Raw genomic sequence first — 18,784 nt, 5'->3', positions numbered from 1 at the left:
AGAACGTTCTAAGAGCGTTCTAGATTGCTCTTAGAACGTTATTAAGACGCTCTTAGCGTTAAGAGCTTCTTAATGAATCTGGCTCTTAGAACGTTCTTAAGAAGAGCTTAGCGTTAAGAGCTTCTTAACGAATCTGGGAAACCCGGCCCTGACCATTGATGGCAGGAGGCCAGTTTCCTTTCTAGGGAAAACAAAAGCGATACTTAACATCGTTTTTGTTTGTGTCTTTCGTTTCTGTTTGGCTTTATGACGTTTAAGTTTCCTTAAACGGGTTTTTGGGTGGGTTGACGAACATTCAGATGAGGACCAGCCAGAGGACCAACTATATCGGTATTTTTAGGCGATTAAAACGTTGTCGCTATGTTTTCATGGGGAGAGAACACACGCAGGGGGTTTGGATTGGACAAGGCAAAAACTTTGGACAAAAATAATTCCCTTAACAGCGCAGTTTTCAATCGCATCAATTCACAGGTTACGCACTTGTCCGCCGGTAATCAGTTAGTCGCGTTTATCAGAAACAATGGAAAAGTGGCGGTCGCCCGGATGGTCAAAAACAATGGGAAAACAATAACTGGGAAACTGAGTAAGTAGCTCGAGAATACATTAACATCAATTTATCAAAATAATTTAATAAATGTAAAATTACAGACATTTCTTTCGTTTTTGTTTTTAAGGAAATGTGGATTTCAATGAAAATATTCATTCTCTGAGCTGTGGGGATGATAGTGTTGTGCTACTGACCAAGGCGGGCAGGGTTCTGTGCCTGGACGGCACTACTGTTCCGAGGTAAGAGCCTAGACTAACAACAACTCCCAAAGCCTTAATGATGATCTTCATCACGTCACGGTAATGTATTCTCCCGCTGTTGTGATTTCTTAGACCTGTGAGAAACTTGGAGAAGAGGAAAATTATTCAAGTTGCCTGTGGACAGAAGCATTGCTTTGCATTAACAGAAGGTAAAACACATTTACTAACTAATCAACCAACTTCAGGCAATTTTAACATTATTCTCAACTGTACCCATGTGCCAGTAGTAGCACTGTAAGAAAAAAACAAACAAATGTAGTTTAATGTAATTTTGTTGCCTGTGTGTGCGTCTCCCTCCAGACTGCCAGCTGTTCACCTGGGGGGAGAACAGTCGGGGTCAGCTGGGTCTGGGCAGGGGGGCTCCCAGCTTTCTGACCCCCCAGCCTCTCACCTCCCTGTGTGGGATCCCTCTGGCCCAGATCAGCGCTGGGGGGCAGCACAGCCTGGCTCTGTCCCTGTCTGGAGCTGTGTTCGGCTGGGGCAGCAACCAGGCCGGTCAGCTGGGCCTGGGAGACACTGCAGGTATAGGGGGTTCACCTGGAGGTGATATAACATCATTGAAAGCAGTATGTAATTATAGTAGACAAACAAAATGAGGACAAAGGTTGATGATTTCTCAGTCTGTTTGACACCATTTCCCCTGGGTGACATGAGTTATCCATACCATTTAAGTCAAGCTTGCTCGTTTGCTTTTGATCTGAATAACGTTTAGCTGAAGAAAAGAATAACAATAAGGTTTGACTGCTTTACTTCCAGACAGACACAGTCCTGTTCCTGTACACTGTCTGAATCTCAAAAAGATTGTTTTCATTTCCTGTGGAGAAGGACACACAGCAGCCTTGAGCAAGGTCTGTCCTGACACATCGATGGGTTCAACACACCAAACACAGCACCTTCACCTCAGGGCCAACTCAAAACTCATGTAAACTCAAATCTTTAGATTACGGTACATTGATAAAACCTATATGCAGTGGATACTTGTGGCAGTAGAGAAATAGCCTTGTAGGAACAGTAAGAAGGGAAATGTGTTGTGATGTCACAAGATGTCAAGAGATGATATGATGCTGTGAAGATGTGGTCATTTCCTGTTTCTGTTTACGGATGTTTGTTGTTGTTGTTGTTGTTGTTAGGGAGGTGTGGTGTTTACGTTTGGCTCGGGCCAGTATGGACAGCTGGGCCACATCTCCCTCCTGGATGAACTACGACCCCGATTGGTGGGGGAACTCTGGGGGGCAAAGGTCACCCAGGTAGCCTGTGGAAGGTCAGCTAAACGTTTTTCAAATTGCTTTGATTCTTGATTCATGTCAACACAGCTCATGTTCCTTTCGTGTCACCTTGTGTCCTTTACTCTCCAACCTGCCACTAACGTGTCATTCTGTCCACAGTCATGTTTCATACTGCTGCATTTCACTTTGCTTTTTTCCAGACATCATACGTTAGTGTTAGTAGGATCCTCCAATAAGATCTACTCGTTTGGGCGTGGAGAGCAAGGGCAGCTGGGAAATGTAGTGAGGATGGATCATCAGACTGTGCCTCTACCAGTACAGCTGCCTCATGGTACCGCAGAGCTACTTAAACACACACACACACTTACACACACCTACACACACATAATGTGTGATTTCCATGGTAGTGAAATAACATGATAGGATGTTATAACTGTTGTGATCCCGGTGTCAGGCAGCAGGGGGCATAACATTTGTAACCCTAACCCTAGCTTCAGGGACCCCGTCAGTACAGGGGATAACATGTTATAACTGTTGTGATCCCCATGTCTAACCCTATACAGGGACCCCGTCAGTACAGGGGATAACATGTTATAACTGTTGTGATCCCCATGTCTAACCCTATACAGGGACCCCGTCAGTACAGGGGATAACATGTTATAACTGTTGTGATCCCCATGTCTAACCCTATACAGGGACCCCGTCAGTACAGGGGATAACATGTTATAACTGTTGTGATCCCCATGTCTAACCCTATACAGGGACCCCGTCAGTACAGGGGATAACATGTTATAACTGTTGTGATCCCCATGTCTAACCCTATACAGGGACCCCGTCAGTACAGGGGATAACATGTTATAACTGTTGTGATCCCCATGTCTAACCCTATACAGGGACCCCGTCAGTACAGGGGATAACATGTTATAACTGTTGTGATCCCCATGTCTAACCCTATACAGGGACCCCGTCAGTACAGGGGATAACATGTTATAACTGTTGTGATCCCCATGTCTAACCCTATACAGGGACCCCGTCAGTACAGGGGATAACATGTTATAACTGTTGTGATCCCCATGTCTAACCCTATACAGGGACCCCGTCAGTACAGGGGATAACATGTTATAACTGTTGTGATCCCCATGTCTAACCCTATACAGGGACCCCGTCAGTACAGGGGATAACATGTTATAACTGTTGTGATCCCCATGTCTAACCCTATACAGGGACCCCGTCAGTACAGGGGATAACATGTTATAACTGTTGTGATCCCCATGTCTAACCCTATACAGGGACCCCGTCAGTACAGGGGATAACATGTTATAACTGTTGTGATCCCCATGTCTAACCCTATACAGGGACCCCGTCAGTACAGGGGATAACATGTTATAACTGTTGTGATCCCCATGTCTAACCCTATACAGGGACCCCGTCAGTACAGGGGATAACATGTTTTAACTGTTGTGATCCCCATGTCTAACCCTATACAGGGACCCCGTCAGTACAGGGGATAACATGTTATAACTGTTGTGATCCCCATGTCTAACCCTATACAGGGACCCCGTCAGTACAGGGGATAACATGTTATAACTGTTGTGATCCCCATGTCTAACCCTATACAGGGACCCCGTCAGTACAGGGGATAACATGTTATAACTGTTGTGATCCCCATGTCTAACCCTATACAGGGACCCCGTCAGTACAGGGGATAACATGTTATAACTGTTGTGATCCCCATGTCTAACCCTATACAGGGACCCCGTCAGTACAGGGGATAACATGTTATAACTGTTGTGATCCCCATGTCTAACCCTATACAGGGACCCCGTCAGTACAGGGGATAACATGTTATAACTGTTGTGATCCCCATGTCTAACCCTATACAGGGACCCCATCAGGAATATCTGCTGGCGGTCATCATTCCTTCGCTTGGTGTTCCATCACCCAGGTAATTACACAGATATCAGTTTGATATCAGTACTCACAACTGTGAATCAAGCTAATATAACGTTGTGAGTACGCGCTTAACGTGGTGTTTAACAACGTCTGTAGCCACAGGGTGAAGAGCCAGAGTCTGATGAAGTCTCCGGCAGTCGGGACACGATGCTCACGCAAAGAGAGGACACGATGCTCACGCTAAGACAGGACACGATGCTCACGCTAAGAGAGGACACGATGCTCACGCTAAGCGAGGACACGGTTGACCGATGGGTGTCAGGTTGTGAGTCAGACTCATGGAACAACATCCAGAGGTGCGTCCAGCTTGGTCATTTGTTTAATTTGATTCAGCAAGTTTCAAGTTCAGGATCAACTGGACAGTTCCTTTACATGATATAACATTTTTTATTTACTCTCATGAGTTATTTTTCACAATTTCACATGCAGGGAAATCACCAAAATATTCTCCTCCCCGGCCTGTCTGAATGGCAGCTTCCTTGACAAAAGGTAAGAGTTCGTTTTTTCTCCAACAATCTTCATATGTCACAAGACTGACTTCTTAGTCTTTTTTCACTGATATTGAACATGCTTTTATTTATGCATGAGGATAATAATTCATTTCTGTTTTAGTTCTGACAAACACTACCAAACCTCAGAAGCACAGTCTGGTCTGGACCTTTCCCACGCAAGGCTAGCCTTCCAGAAGCTAGCTACAAAGGACAAAGTCTTAACAAAGGTGATGTGCTCAATCAACACGCTCAAAAGCTCATACCGACCCAACACACATGAATAACGCTTACACACTTACACCATCAGTCGCTCTCATCAGGCAGGCAAACAAGCACATCTGAAATCTCCCTCTTCAAGTTCAAAGGTCATTGTCCAGATACAGGTGCTCTGGAGTTCTGGAAGTTGATATCTCTTTACTAGGGCCTGGCTGACGGCTGTGAGGTGGGGTTGATAGGGCCTGGCTGACGGCTGTGAGGTGGGGTTACTAGGGCCTGGCTGACGGCTGTGAGGTGGGGTTACTAGGGCCTGGCTGACGGCTGTGAGGTGGGGTTACTAGGGCCTGGCTGACGGCTGTGAGGTGGGGTTACTAGGGCCTGGCTGACGGCTGTGAGGTGGGGTTACTAGGGCCTGGCTGACGGCTGTGAGGTGGGGTTACTAGGGCCTGGCTCACAGCTGTGAGGTGGGGTTACTAGGGCCTGGCTGACGGCTGTGAGGTGGGGTTTCTGTTCCAGCAGGTGGAGGAGGTGGTCCTGAGGGCCCTGATCCCTTCCCTGCTCCCAAAGGAGTCCCTGAGCGCGGAGGCTCCTCCGAGCGTGGAGGCTCCCCTGAGCGCGGAGGCTCCCCTGAGCGCGGAGGCTCCCCTGAGCGCGGAGGCTCCCCTGAGCGCGGAGGCTCCCCTGAGCGCGGAGGCTCCCTTGAGCGCGGAGGCTCCCCTGAGCGCGGAGGCTCCCCTGAGCGCGGAGGCTCCCCTGAGCGTGGAGGCTCTGAGGCTGTATCTGCTCCTGCCTGAGCTGCTCAGGGTTCTAGTGAAGAGGAAGAGAGGAGCAGAAGAAGCCACGCTGGCCGTCGCTGATGCCCTCCTGCACGCACACACACTCCTCGGTACAGACCTTTACCCAATGGGACACAGGGGGATTTGAACCGGCCATCTCTTGATCTACCACATCAAATGTCTGATAATAGTAGTAACAATGTATTTATTCAGCCAATGCTTTTATCCATTGCATTGTACAGGAGGATTTGAAACTGCAACCTCTTGATCTGCAGTTAAATAATACGTAGAGAGGTAGAGAGAGTATAGAGAGCGAAAAGGAAGAGTTCAGGTAGAGTGAAATCATCAACACCAGTGTTCATAACCTCTCCGTGTTTCCTTCAGACAGTCTGTGGTTGAAGCTTCCCTACTCCTTCTTCAGGACGACAGTGAAAATATTCCACAGCCTCACTGTCAGATACTTCAACGGCTTATTACCAGGAGACTGTGACCCTGACAAGATGCTGGGCACCACCATAGGTGTGCTCATGAAACTGCACAAGGTGACTATCTGCTGCTGCAGCCTCTGAGATGTGAACTGTGTCTGCAATGTGTTCATTTAAGATTGGGAATTAATAAACCATACATTTTTAAGAAGAATATTAATGTATTCCAAATCCATGTCCCAGGGGATTTGAACCTGTATCCTGTTGTTACCTACGTACCTGTTCATCATGTCTTACCTGTCCCATACAGGTGAATGGCAACCGACGCATACACATGGCATCCAGCAATTTCCACATTAAGGAAATCAAGTCGTTGATTCAGGGTGTGAGTATGAAAAGACGTCTAGTTTCGGTCCCGTATTTTCTTTCAAACTGTTGCAAGACAAATGGCTGGTTTTAAGTGTTGTTCTCCAGAGTTATATGAAGTCAACGCTGGGCTTCTTCTTTCAGATGATGGACAATCTTCCTAGTTTCCTTACGGTAAGGGAAGAACAAATACAATGATATTCTGCATAAACAAACTGATTTATTGGCAACTCTAGATAGACTTGTAATGTGTTTGTTTAAACTAATTTTCACCCCCAGTTGAATTTTCTGAATTACTATAAACAATCCTGCATCTTTGACATGGAAGCAAAATGCTTGTTGCACAAGCTGGAGTACACCATTAATGTAAGCAAAATAAGTAACTATGGAACTACTATAAATACACACAAATGTAATCTTACTGTACACAATATACATAGTTAATGGTATATTATAGCTGCAGTCCTAAATATGAATATACTATTTATTTTTTAGTTGTGCCGGCATCCATTCCTACACTTTTGCCCCTGTCAAATACTCGTGTGCAGAAAGACCCTACTGCAAGATGTTTTTAAATATCTTCAACAAAATGTCCACAATTTCAACAGTCCTTTGGTAGTAAGTATTGTGTTGGTGTTTTCCTGTATGAATATGTCTAGGAATTTGTGTCATCGTCTAAGTACGTTTTTAGACAGTTTGAGAATGGTATTTTCAGTATCTGTTGCAATAGGCTAGCTGTGCATTTACCAGAAATTCAATGGCACAAAATGCAAACAAATATAAACAAAACATATGCAGCCATTTTTGTGAAGCTTATTACAGCATTTGTTTTGAGGTGAAATTCCGAGAGGAGGATGGATTGGACTATGGCGGGGTATCCCTCCAGTTCTATACCCTCCTGGCGAAAGAACTCCTCAAACCAGAATCCAAGGTTCTGCAAGTGAACGAACACTCTGCCCTGGCCTGGTTCCCTGTCGATGTAACTCTTCATCCTGTACTCACTCAAGTCAAACATAGGGTTAGGTTAGCCTCTAAAACAGATCATTAACATTATGCTTTTACCCGAAACAACGTACAAACATTTCAGAGGAACACCGCAAATGACTTCCCTCCGTGATCTGTGTTTAGGACGGCAGCAACACTGAGAAGGCCTACCTGCTGGGGGTGATATGTGGGCTGGCGCTGTATAACAGGTGTCTGCTAAACGTCTGCTTCCCAATGGCTCTTTTCAAGAAGCTGCTGGGTCTCCCTCCCTCCCTGGAAGACCTGAAGGAGCTCTCTCCCGTAGAGGCAAGGTAGGAAGTTATCTCAGAAGAAAACGTTAAGGTTTTCCGTTCATTTCACATTTGTGATACAGATCGTATTTCGGTAAGACTTAATTCGTTTATTAAGTCTAGGCTCTGGATGCCATAAGGCCTTCGAAAAATGCATGTCATATATTTTGATTATATATGCATGCACAGTTACATATTGTTTATCAACGTTATCTATCTAGATAATATTTCTATGCAAACTTCTCTTCAACTTTAATTTTATGTTAGCACAATAATAGTTTTGTCTGTTTGATAAACTGTTACAGTTTAGATTTTGAGATACGTGCTTTTCTACTCAGGAGTATACAACAGCTGCTGATGGAAGATGAAGAAGTTGTAGAGTTGCTGTATTTAGACTTCACAGTAAGAGCTGCAACTACGTACAGCCATTCTCTAGTTTGTCAGTACAGTCGGTGTTAGAAATGTTCTTTCACCATTTAATTTGATTGTTTATGAACAGTCCTGCATCTTTTATATGGAGGCACAAAGCATGTTAAACGAAATGGAGTACTATTAACTATTAGGGCTGTCCCCACTTACTCGACTAGTCGATTTTCTGGTCGATATGCTCTTGGTCGACTAAGATTTTTTAAGTCGAGCTGCCATATGGCAGTGTGAGATCTGATTCCCGCTTGTGTCATCATTGCTAAATTAACGAAATGTTCAACAGTAATTGTAGATTATATTATTTAAAACAAATAAACCAACTCTAAAAATGTAGAATTTTAAAAGAGAAGGTGTTTCTGTTTTCCCTTTCGTTTATCTGCGCAAGTTTTCAGGCAGTGATAAGCGCACTCTGATTTGCATGTTAAAACAATATTTGTAATTTGTAGTACATTGTAAGAGATACTAAATACCATCGGCATTCGGTTACAACAGGACTGGTGATACGAGTCTTATTAGTAGTAGGCTATTAGCGGCTGAATCTGCAATGTCCAGCAGCCATTGAGTCAGATCGCGAAAATGTTTGTACTTTTTCTTTTTTGTAAAGCGTTTCAAAGTTCGATTAGTCGATTTTCAGACGTTTTAGTCGAGTCTTGGTCGACCAAAGAAAATCTTAGTCGGGGACAGCCCTAGTAACTATGTACAGAATGAACATAGGCCTACATGTGTATTGTTATTTTTCATCTTTCAAAGTATGGGGGCCAGGAACTCATTCCAAACGGAGGAAATGTACCAGTCACTAAAGTCAACAGGTAACCAACACAACGTAATCAAATGTTTATTAAAACATTGATGATTAAAATATTATAGGCTAGGCCTACATCAAACACAGAAATTGACCGGCAAATGTTATTGTCCTTAGTTTTAAGCTTTTTGCATCTTTGTCACCCACAGGCAGAAATATGTGGACCTGTATGTCGACATGGTGTTCAACAAATCTGTTGAGTGCCAGTTTACAAAGTTCAGGACTGGTTTCCAGACAGGCTGCCCCCTGCTGGTGTGGAAGATGTTCCTTCCTGAAGAACTCATGACTCTTCTCCATGGAGACAACCAGTACGAGTGGGAGGAGCTGAGAAAGGTCGGGCCAATCAGATGCTCTGAATTTACATATTATAAACATGAACCCGGTGGAGTCGGGCGGCTCATCAGTGTCGCTTTGTCACGTTCTGTTCTGGGATTCAAATTTGTGTCCTCTGACTTGCAAACGCTACCACCGCTTTAACAAACACCGCTTTAACAAATACCGCTTTAACAAACACCGCTTTAACCAGCTACGACACCTCAAAACTAGCTCCTCAATAGTATGTGGTATTTATACTGAGGAGTAGGGTTAGTGAGTTTAAACAATTCAACTTTGTTACAAACACATACATGTTCTAAATTAACACACACTGTAGGCTATATAAAACAGGATATGATACATATTAGGTGACTCTTCCATTCAGAAGATATATATATACACATACAGTGCCCTCCAAAAGTATTGGAACAGTGAGGCCAATTCCTTTATTTTTGCTGTAGACTGAAAACATTTGGGCTTGACATCAAACGATGAATGTGAAACCAGAGATCAACGTTTCAGCTTTTATTTCCAGGTATTTACATCAGGATCTGATGCACAAATTAGAAAATATCACCTTTTTGTTCGAACCCACCCATTTGTCACGTGAGCAAAAGTATTGGAACATGTGACTGACAGGTGTGTTTTGTTGCCCAGGTGTGTCCTATTACATACATTATTCAATCAATAAATACCACTGAATGTCTACACTCAGGTTCAGATTGGGTAAGATAGGTTTTGTCTATGCAGACTGTCTTCAGAGGTGAAAACAACATGAAAACCAGAGCGCTGTCTTTGGGTGAAAAACAAGCAATTGTGAGTCTTAGAGAAGATGGAAAATCAATCAGAGCCATTGCAGAAACATTGGCCATAGCCAGTACAACCATTTGGAATGTCCTGAAGAAGAAGAAAACTACTGGTGTACTAAGTAACAGACGTCGAACAGGTAGACCAAGGAAAACATCAGCAGTTGATGACAGAAACATTGTGAGAGCTGTAAAGAAAGACCCTAAAACAACTGTTAGTGAGATCAGCAACAACCTCCAGATGGCAGGAGTGAAGGTATCACTATCTACTGTTCGCAGAAGACTTCATGAACAAAAGTACAAGGGCTACACCAGAAGATGCAAACCACTCATTAGCAAGAAGAATAGGAAGGCCAGGCTGGAATTTGCCAAAAGTACAGAGATGAACCTCAAAAATTCTGGGACAAAGTTTTATGGACTGATGAGACAAAGATTAACTTTTACCAAAGTGATGGAAAGGCTAAAGTTTGGAGAAAGAAAGGAACTGCTCATGATCCCAAACACACAAGCTCATCTGTGAAACACGGTGGAGGTAATGTCATGGCTTGGGCTTGCATGGCTTCTTCTGGGACGGGCTCATTAATCTTCATTGAGGATGTAACACATGATGGCAGCAGCAAAATGAACTCGGAAGTCTACAGAAACATTTTGTCTGCCAATTTAAGGAAAGATGCAACCAAACTGATTGGCAGAGCCTTCATCATGCAGCAAGATAACGACCCAAAACACACTGCCAAAACAACAAAGGAGTTCATCAGGGGCAAGAAATGAAAGGTATTAGACTGGCCAAGTCAATCTCCAGACTTAAACCCTATAGAGCATGCATTTTACCTGCTTAAGAGGAGACTGAAGGGAGGAATCCCACAAAACAAACAACAACTGAAAGCGGCTGCAGTGAAAGCCTGGGAAAGCATCAAAAAGGAAGAATGCAAAAGTTTGGTGACGTCAATGGGTCACAGACTTGCTGCAGTTATTGAAAGCAAAGGATTTGCAACTAAATATTAAGTCTTATTCACTTAAATATGTTTTAAGTATATCTGTTCCAATACTTTTGATCACATGACAAATGGGTGGATTCAAACAAAATGTGATATTTTCTTAGTTGTGCATCAGATCCTGATGTAAATACCTGGAAATAAAAGCTGAAACGTTGATCTCTGGTCTCACGTTCATTATTTGATGTCAAGCCCAAATGTTTTCAGTCTACAGCAAAAATAAAGGAATTCGCCTCACTGTTCCAATACTTTTGGAGGGCACTGTACATACATACACACACTTTATTTATTTAGCGCTTTTCAAGGTACTCGAAGTCGCTTTACAGAGTCCAGCACTTATTCAGACAGTCAAACCGGTGGTGGTACGGAAGCGTGGCTGCCAATCAGCCCCTCCGACCCCTTCGACCCCTCCGACCACCACCTACACTTGTTACCAACACTCATTCACATTCATACGATGCATGTCTTTATGACAAACAATACAAACAAATAATTGATAATAAATGTTATTTTTGTCACAACAGAACGCACAATACGAAGGATACTCGACTACAGATGAGATCATCGAAAACTTCTGGACGGTTTTCACAGAGTTTTCAGAGAAGGAAAAGAAAGATTTCCTGAGTGAGTGAAGAAAGAACCACACAAGCTGTATATCCAACTGTTTGTCCAGACCTCTTAGAAAGGTATCTGTTCTCGTTCAGCTTTTCTCACAGGAACCGACAGACTTCCCAGAGGACGTCATTCCAAACTGCGGCTGAAGATAGCACGTCTGCACACGCCGTACACGCCGCACACGCCGCACAAGCCGCACACGGACGAATATTACCCAGTCGCTGAAACCTGCTTTGAGAGGTTGCAGCTCCCCAACTACAGCAGCATCGACGTGCTTCGCTGCAAACTGCTTCATGCCATCACCCACTGTGATGTGATTGGGAAACAATAAAAGGCTGTTAGAATTGGAGGTAGTAAAATAAAGTTTTGGAGAAAAAAAATCACAACACAAAAGTGTTTTTTGAAATATTTTTTTCAACCTTTCAAAACGTATGGAGGATTTGAAAGGGAGTCAGATGGCTGAGCGGTGAGGGAGTCGGGCTAGTAATCAGAAGGTTGCCGGATCGATTCCCCGTCGTCCCACATGATGTTGTGTCCTTGGGCAAGGCACTTCACCCTACTTGCCTCGGGGGGAATGTCCCTGTACTTAATGTAAGTCGCTCTGGATAAGAGCGTCTGCTAAATGACTAAATGTAAATGTAATGTAAATGAAAGGAGCTGTTCGAAATTGTCAATGTCAAAAAGGATTCCTGGCAAATGCGCAGTTTCTATGGTGTCTTTTTGTATTACTGTATTAATATGATGTGAGGTCCAACAGGTAGTCGTAATGGCTACTTTTTACTTAAGTAAATGTCAGAGCCCACACAACCACATATGGTAAATGAATAGTAAGTTAAAGCAACTGTCTATTTCTTGTATCTGTGTATGAAAATTGTTAGATATGTTTAAGTAAAAAGTAGCCATTACTACACCTGTTTTAGTGTCATGCAGGTAACTGGACCTCACATTATATTAATACTTTAATACTAAATACACTATAGACACTCAGCACATTTGGCAGGAGTCCTATTAGACTGTGACCATTTTTAACATCTCCCTCATATATGACCATGGGGGATCCGGAATGTCTCTCTTCTCAGTCCTGTAGACATCACTAACTCCTTCTGTCTCATCCATAACATACTTCAAAAATATATATTATTCTTCCTTTTGAGACTTGTATTCCACACACACAGTAAAAGGAGATGAGGAGGAGAGGAAAGAGGAGAACAGAGAAGCCTATAGTTAATGATTTATTGATACCAAAAAACCATACAACGAACATGTCGGCCTTGCAGTAAAAACTGAATCGCCCCGAAATGTACAATCAAAATATACAATACACTATAACTAGTGTGTTAAAAACACATTACATTTTGTCGACGTGGAGAGAATTCTACAATTAAAAGTTTGTACTTGACACAGTTAAAAACAATATTATTGTCGTTCACTACTACCAGCTTAGTTATGAAGTCCGACAAGTAGTTTGGCCAGTGCAGGTATGGCACTTGTGGTGTAGCGTTTAGTTCTCCTTGCTAGAGAGTACTGCAGTGAGTTCCTCAACTGTCTGCCTTGCTGTTCTGCCCGGGTCAGAGGCAGCCAGGAACAGAAGTGTGGCGATTGTCTTTGTTTGCAAAGTTCAAGCAGAGGTCGTGTCTGCGGTTAGAGAGTGTTAGTAGGTTTAATGACCATAAGGCGTCCAGATATGTTGTGTACTGTCGGCCCAGCATAATCCTGTAGGCACACTTCTGAACACGTTCAAGTACAGAGTAAAGTGGAGCATTATAGAGTACAGTAGAATCCGCATCAAGTACTCATCAATGATGCAAAAATATGTTTTAAAAATATTTTTTCAAACTTATTCTTAAATATTTTTTCCCAAAACTTTTTTTAAACCCTTCAAAACTTTATGGATAATATTTTAAAAACCTTGCGAAACGTATTATTCGAAGAAAAAAAATTGAAGATATTTTTCAGATTAAAATTCAAAAGTGGTCAGAAAAATAAATGGTGAAGTAAAGTAGGCTACAGATGCCCGAAAAATCTTCCCACACAGAAAATGTACTTCCCGTCTCTGAAAATACATCACCTGAAAATACATCACATACACCTATAGCCGTCTACTTTGATTGCAATAGCCCTTTACTGTGCGGTTGACATCCGGTCACGTGTTTGGTGACAAGCATGGCCATCAAACTGAATCCACTTCCGTATTATTGTGAAGAGAGAACGCCCCGTTTGGAGTCCAGGAATGAATCTGCTCAGGTAATTTCACGTCCCATACAAGACAAACGACATCATAAAGTGCTCTCACATCTTCCGTATTTGTCGGTAGTACTCAGGAGATAGTACAATGCTCGTGTAGCTAACCATATGAACATACAGTACGTTCTTTACGAAAGGTAGCTAAGATACATGATTTGCTGGTGTGCTACTCGTAGTGTCAAATGAAATGGGCGGATTAGAGTCATCTATCGTTTTTCTTTTCGCTGCTTCAGTGTTGTCTCGTCTAAATTAATATAAACATTATGTAGCAAACGTGCTTTTGGGGGGTTTAACGTCATTGATTACAGACAGGTAAGCACTTATTAACAAAGCACCAATCTGACGTTGAAGCTGTAAACTGCTGACAGCTAGCGCCTTTTACTCCTGATTGCCCCCTGAGAGTGTTGGATGCCCCACACACGCACGCACATCACAATGTAGCGGTCTCTTGGCTTTGCTTAACCACTCACGCGCCAAAACAGACATTAAAAGCCATCTGCTACTATTCAGTCTCTCCTGGCGGCTGTCGAACCATTTCTTATATACAAATATTATATTGAACATTTCAGCTGTGGTCACTGGATTTGATGCTTTCTGAAAGTGAAGCTGTGCAAGTTTTCAACGCTCCGTTCCCGCTTTCAGTTTCCCCTTCCTGCTATTTAAATAGCCTACAGCCCTGTTGCAAATGCGTTGGAGTGGATTGGCGATAAGGCAGGCAGACAGGCCAGTTCGGAAGCGCTTTAAAAGGGATTACAGGCTTGTGACAGTCGTTTGTTCAAACACGCTCCGCTTACGACACACACCCTTTCTCCCTTCACCCCCCTCTCTCCACTCCCCTCCCATCTTTTAAACGCAATTCGACAACCTGACCACAGACAATCCACGTCATGGAGCCCAGCTTGTCTTCCGTGGAAATACTGATATTTCTCATTTGTTTTGCTTTCTTCCTCACCCTCCTGTCTCACCCTCTTGTCTCTCCCTCCTGTCTCTCCCTCTTGTCTCACCCTCCTGTCTCACCCTCCTGTCTCTCCCTCCTGTCTCTCCCTCCTGTCTCTCCCTCCTGTCTCTCCCTCCTGTCTCACCCTCTTGTCTCTCCCTCCTGTCTCTCCCTCCTGTCTCTCCCTCCTGTCTCTCCCTCCTGTCTCTCCCTCCTGTCTCTCCCTCCTGTCTCTCCTCCAGGATCCTAGTCAATGCTGACAGGAGGAGGCAGGACAGCCTTGCTCTCGCCTAAACCCCCCCCTCCTCCTCCTCCTCCTCTCTCTCTGTCTGTCTGTCTGTCTCCCCCACCATACCTCCCCTTCCTCCCCCTCTCCTGTTCCCCTGCACCATGCTGTGCTGGGGCAGCAGCGCTGAAGGCCAGCTGGGCGTGGGGGTGGGTGAGGTGCTGGAGCCCCGGAGCACCCCGGCGCTGAGGGCGGCGCTGAGCGGACGCAGCCCCAGCGAGGTGGCGTGCGGTGGGCAGCACTCCCTCTTCCTGCTGGCTGACGGGAGCGTGTACTCCTGTGGGTCCAACAGCAGCGGGCAGCTGGGCCATGACAAGGCCGGGGACTCCCCAGGTGAGCGGCCAATCACAGAGGGGCGGCCGGTGTAAGGTAGCCCTTCTCCATCGAGTTTATAAACAATGGATTGAGTTTGGTTTGCTAAACAGGGATTCCCACTGAATGTGATCATGTGCAAACAGTTTGTAGAATGTCCTTGTGACGTTAAATCTCTTCAGAACGCAAACAGAACACAACATCAACTAGCATGATTCTGTTATTAAACTGCCCATAAGCAGGCGGTCTGTCAGAACAGACCCTGCTGGTGTCGTTTTAGAGTTTTACCTGAATGGATTCTTAAGACTAATCCTGGAGGTTGTACTTGATCTTACAAGGTCTATTTCTGGGAGTCCGAGGGACACATGGTAGCTAATGAGCTTTCAGTCACTAACAATCTGCTTCTATTGTATGTATGTGTGTGTGTGTGTGTGCGTGTTTCACACTCCGTCCGTGTGAACAGGCATGCCTCTGGACATCACTGTGGGGCTATGTAGCGTAGCTGCAAGCTGTATGTGGCTTTAAAACTACTAGCCCAGGTTACGCCTCATTCAGGCTACCTTTTCAAAGCAGTTGGACCAACAGTGAGGCCAACGTAGGCCAAACTAGATGATGATGTGGAACAAAACTAAAAAAAGAACCATCTCTGTAACAGGTACTTGGTGAATCTGTGTGTTCCCAGAGAGAGGGGAACTGGGAACCAGACTGTGGTGAAGTTAAGGAGAGTTCCCACAGAGGGTTTGTCCAAATAGCACAAGGCTATAAAGCACTAGTAAACTGACTAGCGGACAGTGCCCTCTCACCATGGGCCTTCAGTTTCCAAAATCCGCCAACACGCGCAAGCACCCCGGCCGAAAACAAAAATAAAAGAGCCAAACTGCCACCTTTGTAAGCTACTTGTAGGTGCACCTAGCTACATTCAAAACTAGGTTTCATTAAAATGATTGTGACGGCATGAAGCCAGGGGCGCCGTATGGGGGGGGGAAGTTATTACGATTCCAAGGGCCCCTGACTGACTGGGGTCCCCAAAAAATTGAAAAACTAATTGCAATTATGAACTGTTTTTTTCTTTCATGGGGCCCAAAATTCCTGGCGGCGCCCCTGCATGAAGCTACAAAGTTACAAAACGTTACTCTGAAAAGATTTCAAACCAAGACTCACTCATTTGAAGATGAAGTTCAGTGCTGTTCCAGGTCCTTCTCTGAGTTGAATAGCAAACAGTCCCTGCAAAAAACTTGTTTAACTCTGTGCTAGTTAGCTGTTAGCCATTTGAAGCGGCCGTAATAAGCCTCGCTAAAATGCCTTGTAAATCCTTTGCCTGGTTGATGGAGTCCCAACTTTGGTTTTGGTCTACCCCTGTTAACAATTTCAGGCTTCTCAGCAAAATTTCTCCGAGCAAATGGTACACTTAACAAACTACTGACAAAGGCCGGGTTCTTAGAACGCTCCTAAGAAGCTCTTAGCGTTAAAAGCTTCTGCTTCTGAGCGTTCTAAGAACGCTGAACGCTCCTAAGAAGCTCTTAAGAGCTTTTTAACGAATCTGGGAAACCCGGCCAAAATCAGTTTCCGTTGCCGACTCTTCAACATTTCCATCAGCCATTATTTTTTTAATGACGGTAACCTGCCAGCTATCAACTTAGCCGCCAATCAGAGGCCAATCAGTGATTGGTCATTAAAAACATGATTACAGGGTCCGCTACAGAATATCCAGCATACCCCTTCCCCGTACAAGGCATTTTGATTGTTTGGTTTTACTGTCACTCTTGTCACTAGGGTACTCTGTTGGGCTAAGCGAATCCCCTGTGCCGAGTGAGACCAACCAGACACTGCTATTATCGTCAGCCATCAGGTGTCGCTGTTAGCCTCCACAGTTTACTCGGAGCAGTTTATGCAAAAATTTAAAAAATGTAATTCGAAATATAATAAATAACTTAACTAGTAATACAGTTCACGATAAAAAACGTTTATTTATTGGAAGCATGCATTGATGTATCCAATCTAGTAGGGTATTCAGAGAATACCCTGAAGGCCCCGACAGACCACCACAAATAAATCTACCTAGACCGGTTGTCCCCAAACTTTTTTCTGCGAGGGCAGATCATTTTTCTTTTCTTTAATGTGGGGCCGGGTCGGTCTGTAACATAAAATTACATTGGCTGGTATTACCAGTATTATTGTGGAGATTTTATTATGATTCAAATGTATTTATGATGCTAGATTAGTTTATTATTTTGTTATGCATCGTATCCGTTCATATCAAGAGATATATAGCCTATTAAAATAGCATTATTACTATCGTAATTACCCTTTTTCATGTTCATTGCAATTGAAATCAAAACATTTACTTACTTATGCATATTGCACTTATGCAAAATGACTAAATATATTAGTCAGTGTAAACTGATATTTTCTTCTTTTTATTTCATTTATAAAAAAATAATCTGGTATTGTTCAGAGGACCAGTCCAAATGTGTGGGCGGGCCATATTTGGCCCACGGGCCATAGTTTGGGGACCCCTGACTTAGACAGACACTGTCTTCCCCCCTCTCTCCCCCCCCCTTCAGAGCTGGTCAGGTCTCTGGAAGGCCAGAAGGTGGTCCGGGTGGCATGTGGGCGGGCCCATTCGGTGGCGCTGAGCGAGCAGGGCCAGATGTTCGTGTGGGGGGCAGGAGAGGGGGGCCAGCTGGGCCTGGGGCCCCCTGAGGAGGCTGTCAGTGTGCCCAGGTGCGTGTAACTAGAGTCACACCTGTTACCCTCCTGCAGGGTGAGGAGAGGTGCAGGGGGTGGCGTTTCTTGGTCTCTTCTTGAAACCTGGGACTGGGGTGGGTAGAGCATTTAACTGCTGATCAAGAGGTTAAAATCCCCCTGTACCTTACTTTAGATAAAAGCGTCTGCTAAACGAATACATTACTGTTACATGAAAAACTGTTCAATGTTACAGATACATCTGAAGTTGTGTTCATAAGCCTGGGGTATGTAGGAATGTTGTTTGGGTTGTAAATAACTTGGGTATTCTGTTTGTGCTAAGACTGCTCAAGAAGCTTAGTGAGCACCACATCTCTCAGGTTATCTGTGGAAACCAGCACTGCATAGCCCTGTCCACAGGTAAGAAGACAAATCTCTCTATCTATCTATCTATCTATCTATCTATCTATCTCTCGCTCTCTCGCTCTATCTCACTCTCTCCCCCCCCCCAGACTGCCAGCTGTTCACCTGGGGGGAGAACAGTCGGGGTCAGCTGGGTCTTGGCAGGGGGGCTCCCAGCTCTCTGACCCCCCAGCCTCTCACCTCCCTGTGTGGGATCCCTCTGGCCCAGATCAGCGCTGGGGGGCAGCACAGCCTGGCTCTGTCCCTGTCTGGGGCTGTGTTCGGCTGGGGCAGCAACCAGGCCGGTCAGCTGGGCCTCAACGACCAGCAGGGTAACAATAATCACAACAAGAAGATTCATAGTCACTACAATAAGAACTATAACCATAGCAATAATAATTTTGTGTGTTTGTGTGTGTGTGTGA

The 18,784-nt window shown here is 44.4% G+C and overlaps 2 protein-coding genes across 8 annotated transcripts in view; both read left to right on the top strand.

The window, feature by feature from the left end:
• Nucleotides 1-187: 187 nt before the first annotated feature.
• LOC124484022 (probable E3 ubiquitin-protein ligase HERC3) lies at nucleotides 188-11,933 on the top strand. Of its 5 annotated transcripts, XM_047044693.1 has the most exons (25): nucleotides 190-583; nucleotides 675-786; nucleotides 880-956; nucleotides 1,108-1,329; nucleotides 1,564-1,655; nucleotides 1,938-2,068; nucleotides 2,234-2,364; nucleotides 3,917-3,978; nucleotides 4,083-4,282; nucleotides 4,416-4,475; nucleotides 4,599-4,704; nucleotides 5,210-5,296; nucleotides 5,333-5,579; nucleotides 5,854-6,011; nucleotides 6,205-6,279; nucleotides 6,405-6,434; nucleotides 6,540-6,626; nucleotides 6,756-6,878; nucleotides 7,096-7,278; nucleotides 7,389-7,555; nucleotides 7,873-7,936; nucleotides 8,711-8,769; nucleotides 8,912-9,095; nucleotides 11,403-11,502; nucleotides 11,583-11,933. In XM_047044693.1, the coding sequence occupies exons 1-25, from the start codon at nucleotides 361-363 to the stop codon at nucleotides 11,822-11,824; spliced, it is 3,222 nt and encodes a 1,073-aa protein (XP_046900649.1). In that variant the 5' UTR covers nucleotides 190-360; the 3' UTR covers nucleotides 11,825-11,933. The 5 variants fall into 5 exon arrangements, 4 of the variants coding, with proteins under 4 accessions (XP_046900649.1, XP_046900648.1, XP_046900647.1 ...); XM_047044692.1 differs by having other exon boundaries at nucleotides 5,213-5,579; XM_047044691.1 differs by having other exon boundaries at nucleotides 5,210-5,579.
• A 141-nt stretch (nucleotides 11,934-12,074) lies between these two features.
• herc3 (HECT and RLD domain containing E3 ubiquitin protein ligase 3) overlaps nucleotides 12,075-18,784 on the top strand; it is a 27,371-nt gene continuing 20,661 nt past the window's right edge. For all 3 annotated transcript variants that reach the window (XM_047044696.1, XM_047044695.1, XM_047044697.1), the window contains exons 1-5: nucleotides 12,075-13,737; nucleotides 14,917-15,293; nucleotides 17,837-17,996; nucleotides 18,301-18,377; nucleotides 18,470-18,691. In XM_047044696.1, coding sequence (XP_046900652.1) covers nucleotides 15,065-15,293; nucleotides 17,837-17,996; nucleotides 18,301-18,377; nucleotides 18,470-18,691 — 688 coding nt within the window. In that variant the 5' untranslated portion in view covers nucleotides 12,075-13,737; nucleotides 14,917-15,064. The remainder of the gene's footprint in view (nucleotides 13,738-14,916; nucleotides 15,294-17,836; nucleotides 17,997-18,300; nucleotides 18,378-18,469; nucleotides 18,692-18,784) is intronic.

This window comes from Hypomesus transpacificus, chromosome 22 (genome assembly GCF_021917145.1).
Source record: "Hypomesus transpacificus isolate Combined female chromosome 22, fHypTra1, whole genome shotgun sequence".
Classification (NCBI taxonomy): domain Eukaryota; kingdom Metazoa; phylum Chordata; class Actinopteri; order Osmeriformes; family Osmeridae; genus Hypomesus; species Hypomesus transpacificus.
Note: the sequence above shows the minus strand (reverse complement) of the source record. Positions and strands in the feature narration are given on the sequence as shown.

What these genes read in the sequence shown, in the direction of transcription:
- LOC124484022 (XM_047044691.1), top strand. Translation starts at nt 361, where the DNA reads ATGTTTTCATGGGGAGAGAACACACGCAGGGGGTTTGGATTGGACAAG. An exon ending in TCACTCAAGTCAAACATAGG is followed by an intron (nt 7,279 to 7,388) that starts GTTAGGTTAGCC and finishes ATCTGTGTTTAG; the next exon opens with GACGGCAGCAACACTGAGAA. An exon ending in CCAGTCACTAAAGTCAACAG is followed by an intron (nt 8,770 to 8,911) that starts GTAACCAACACA and finishes TGTCACCCACAG; the next exon opens with GCAGAAATATGTGGACCTGT.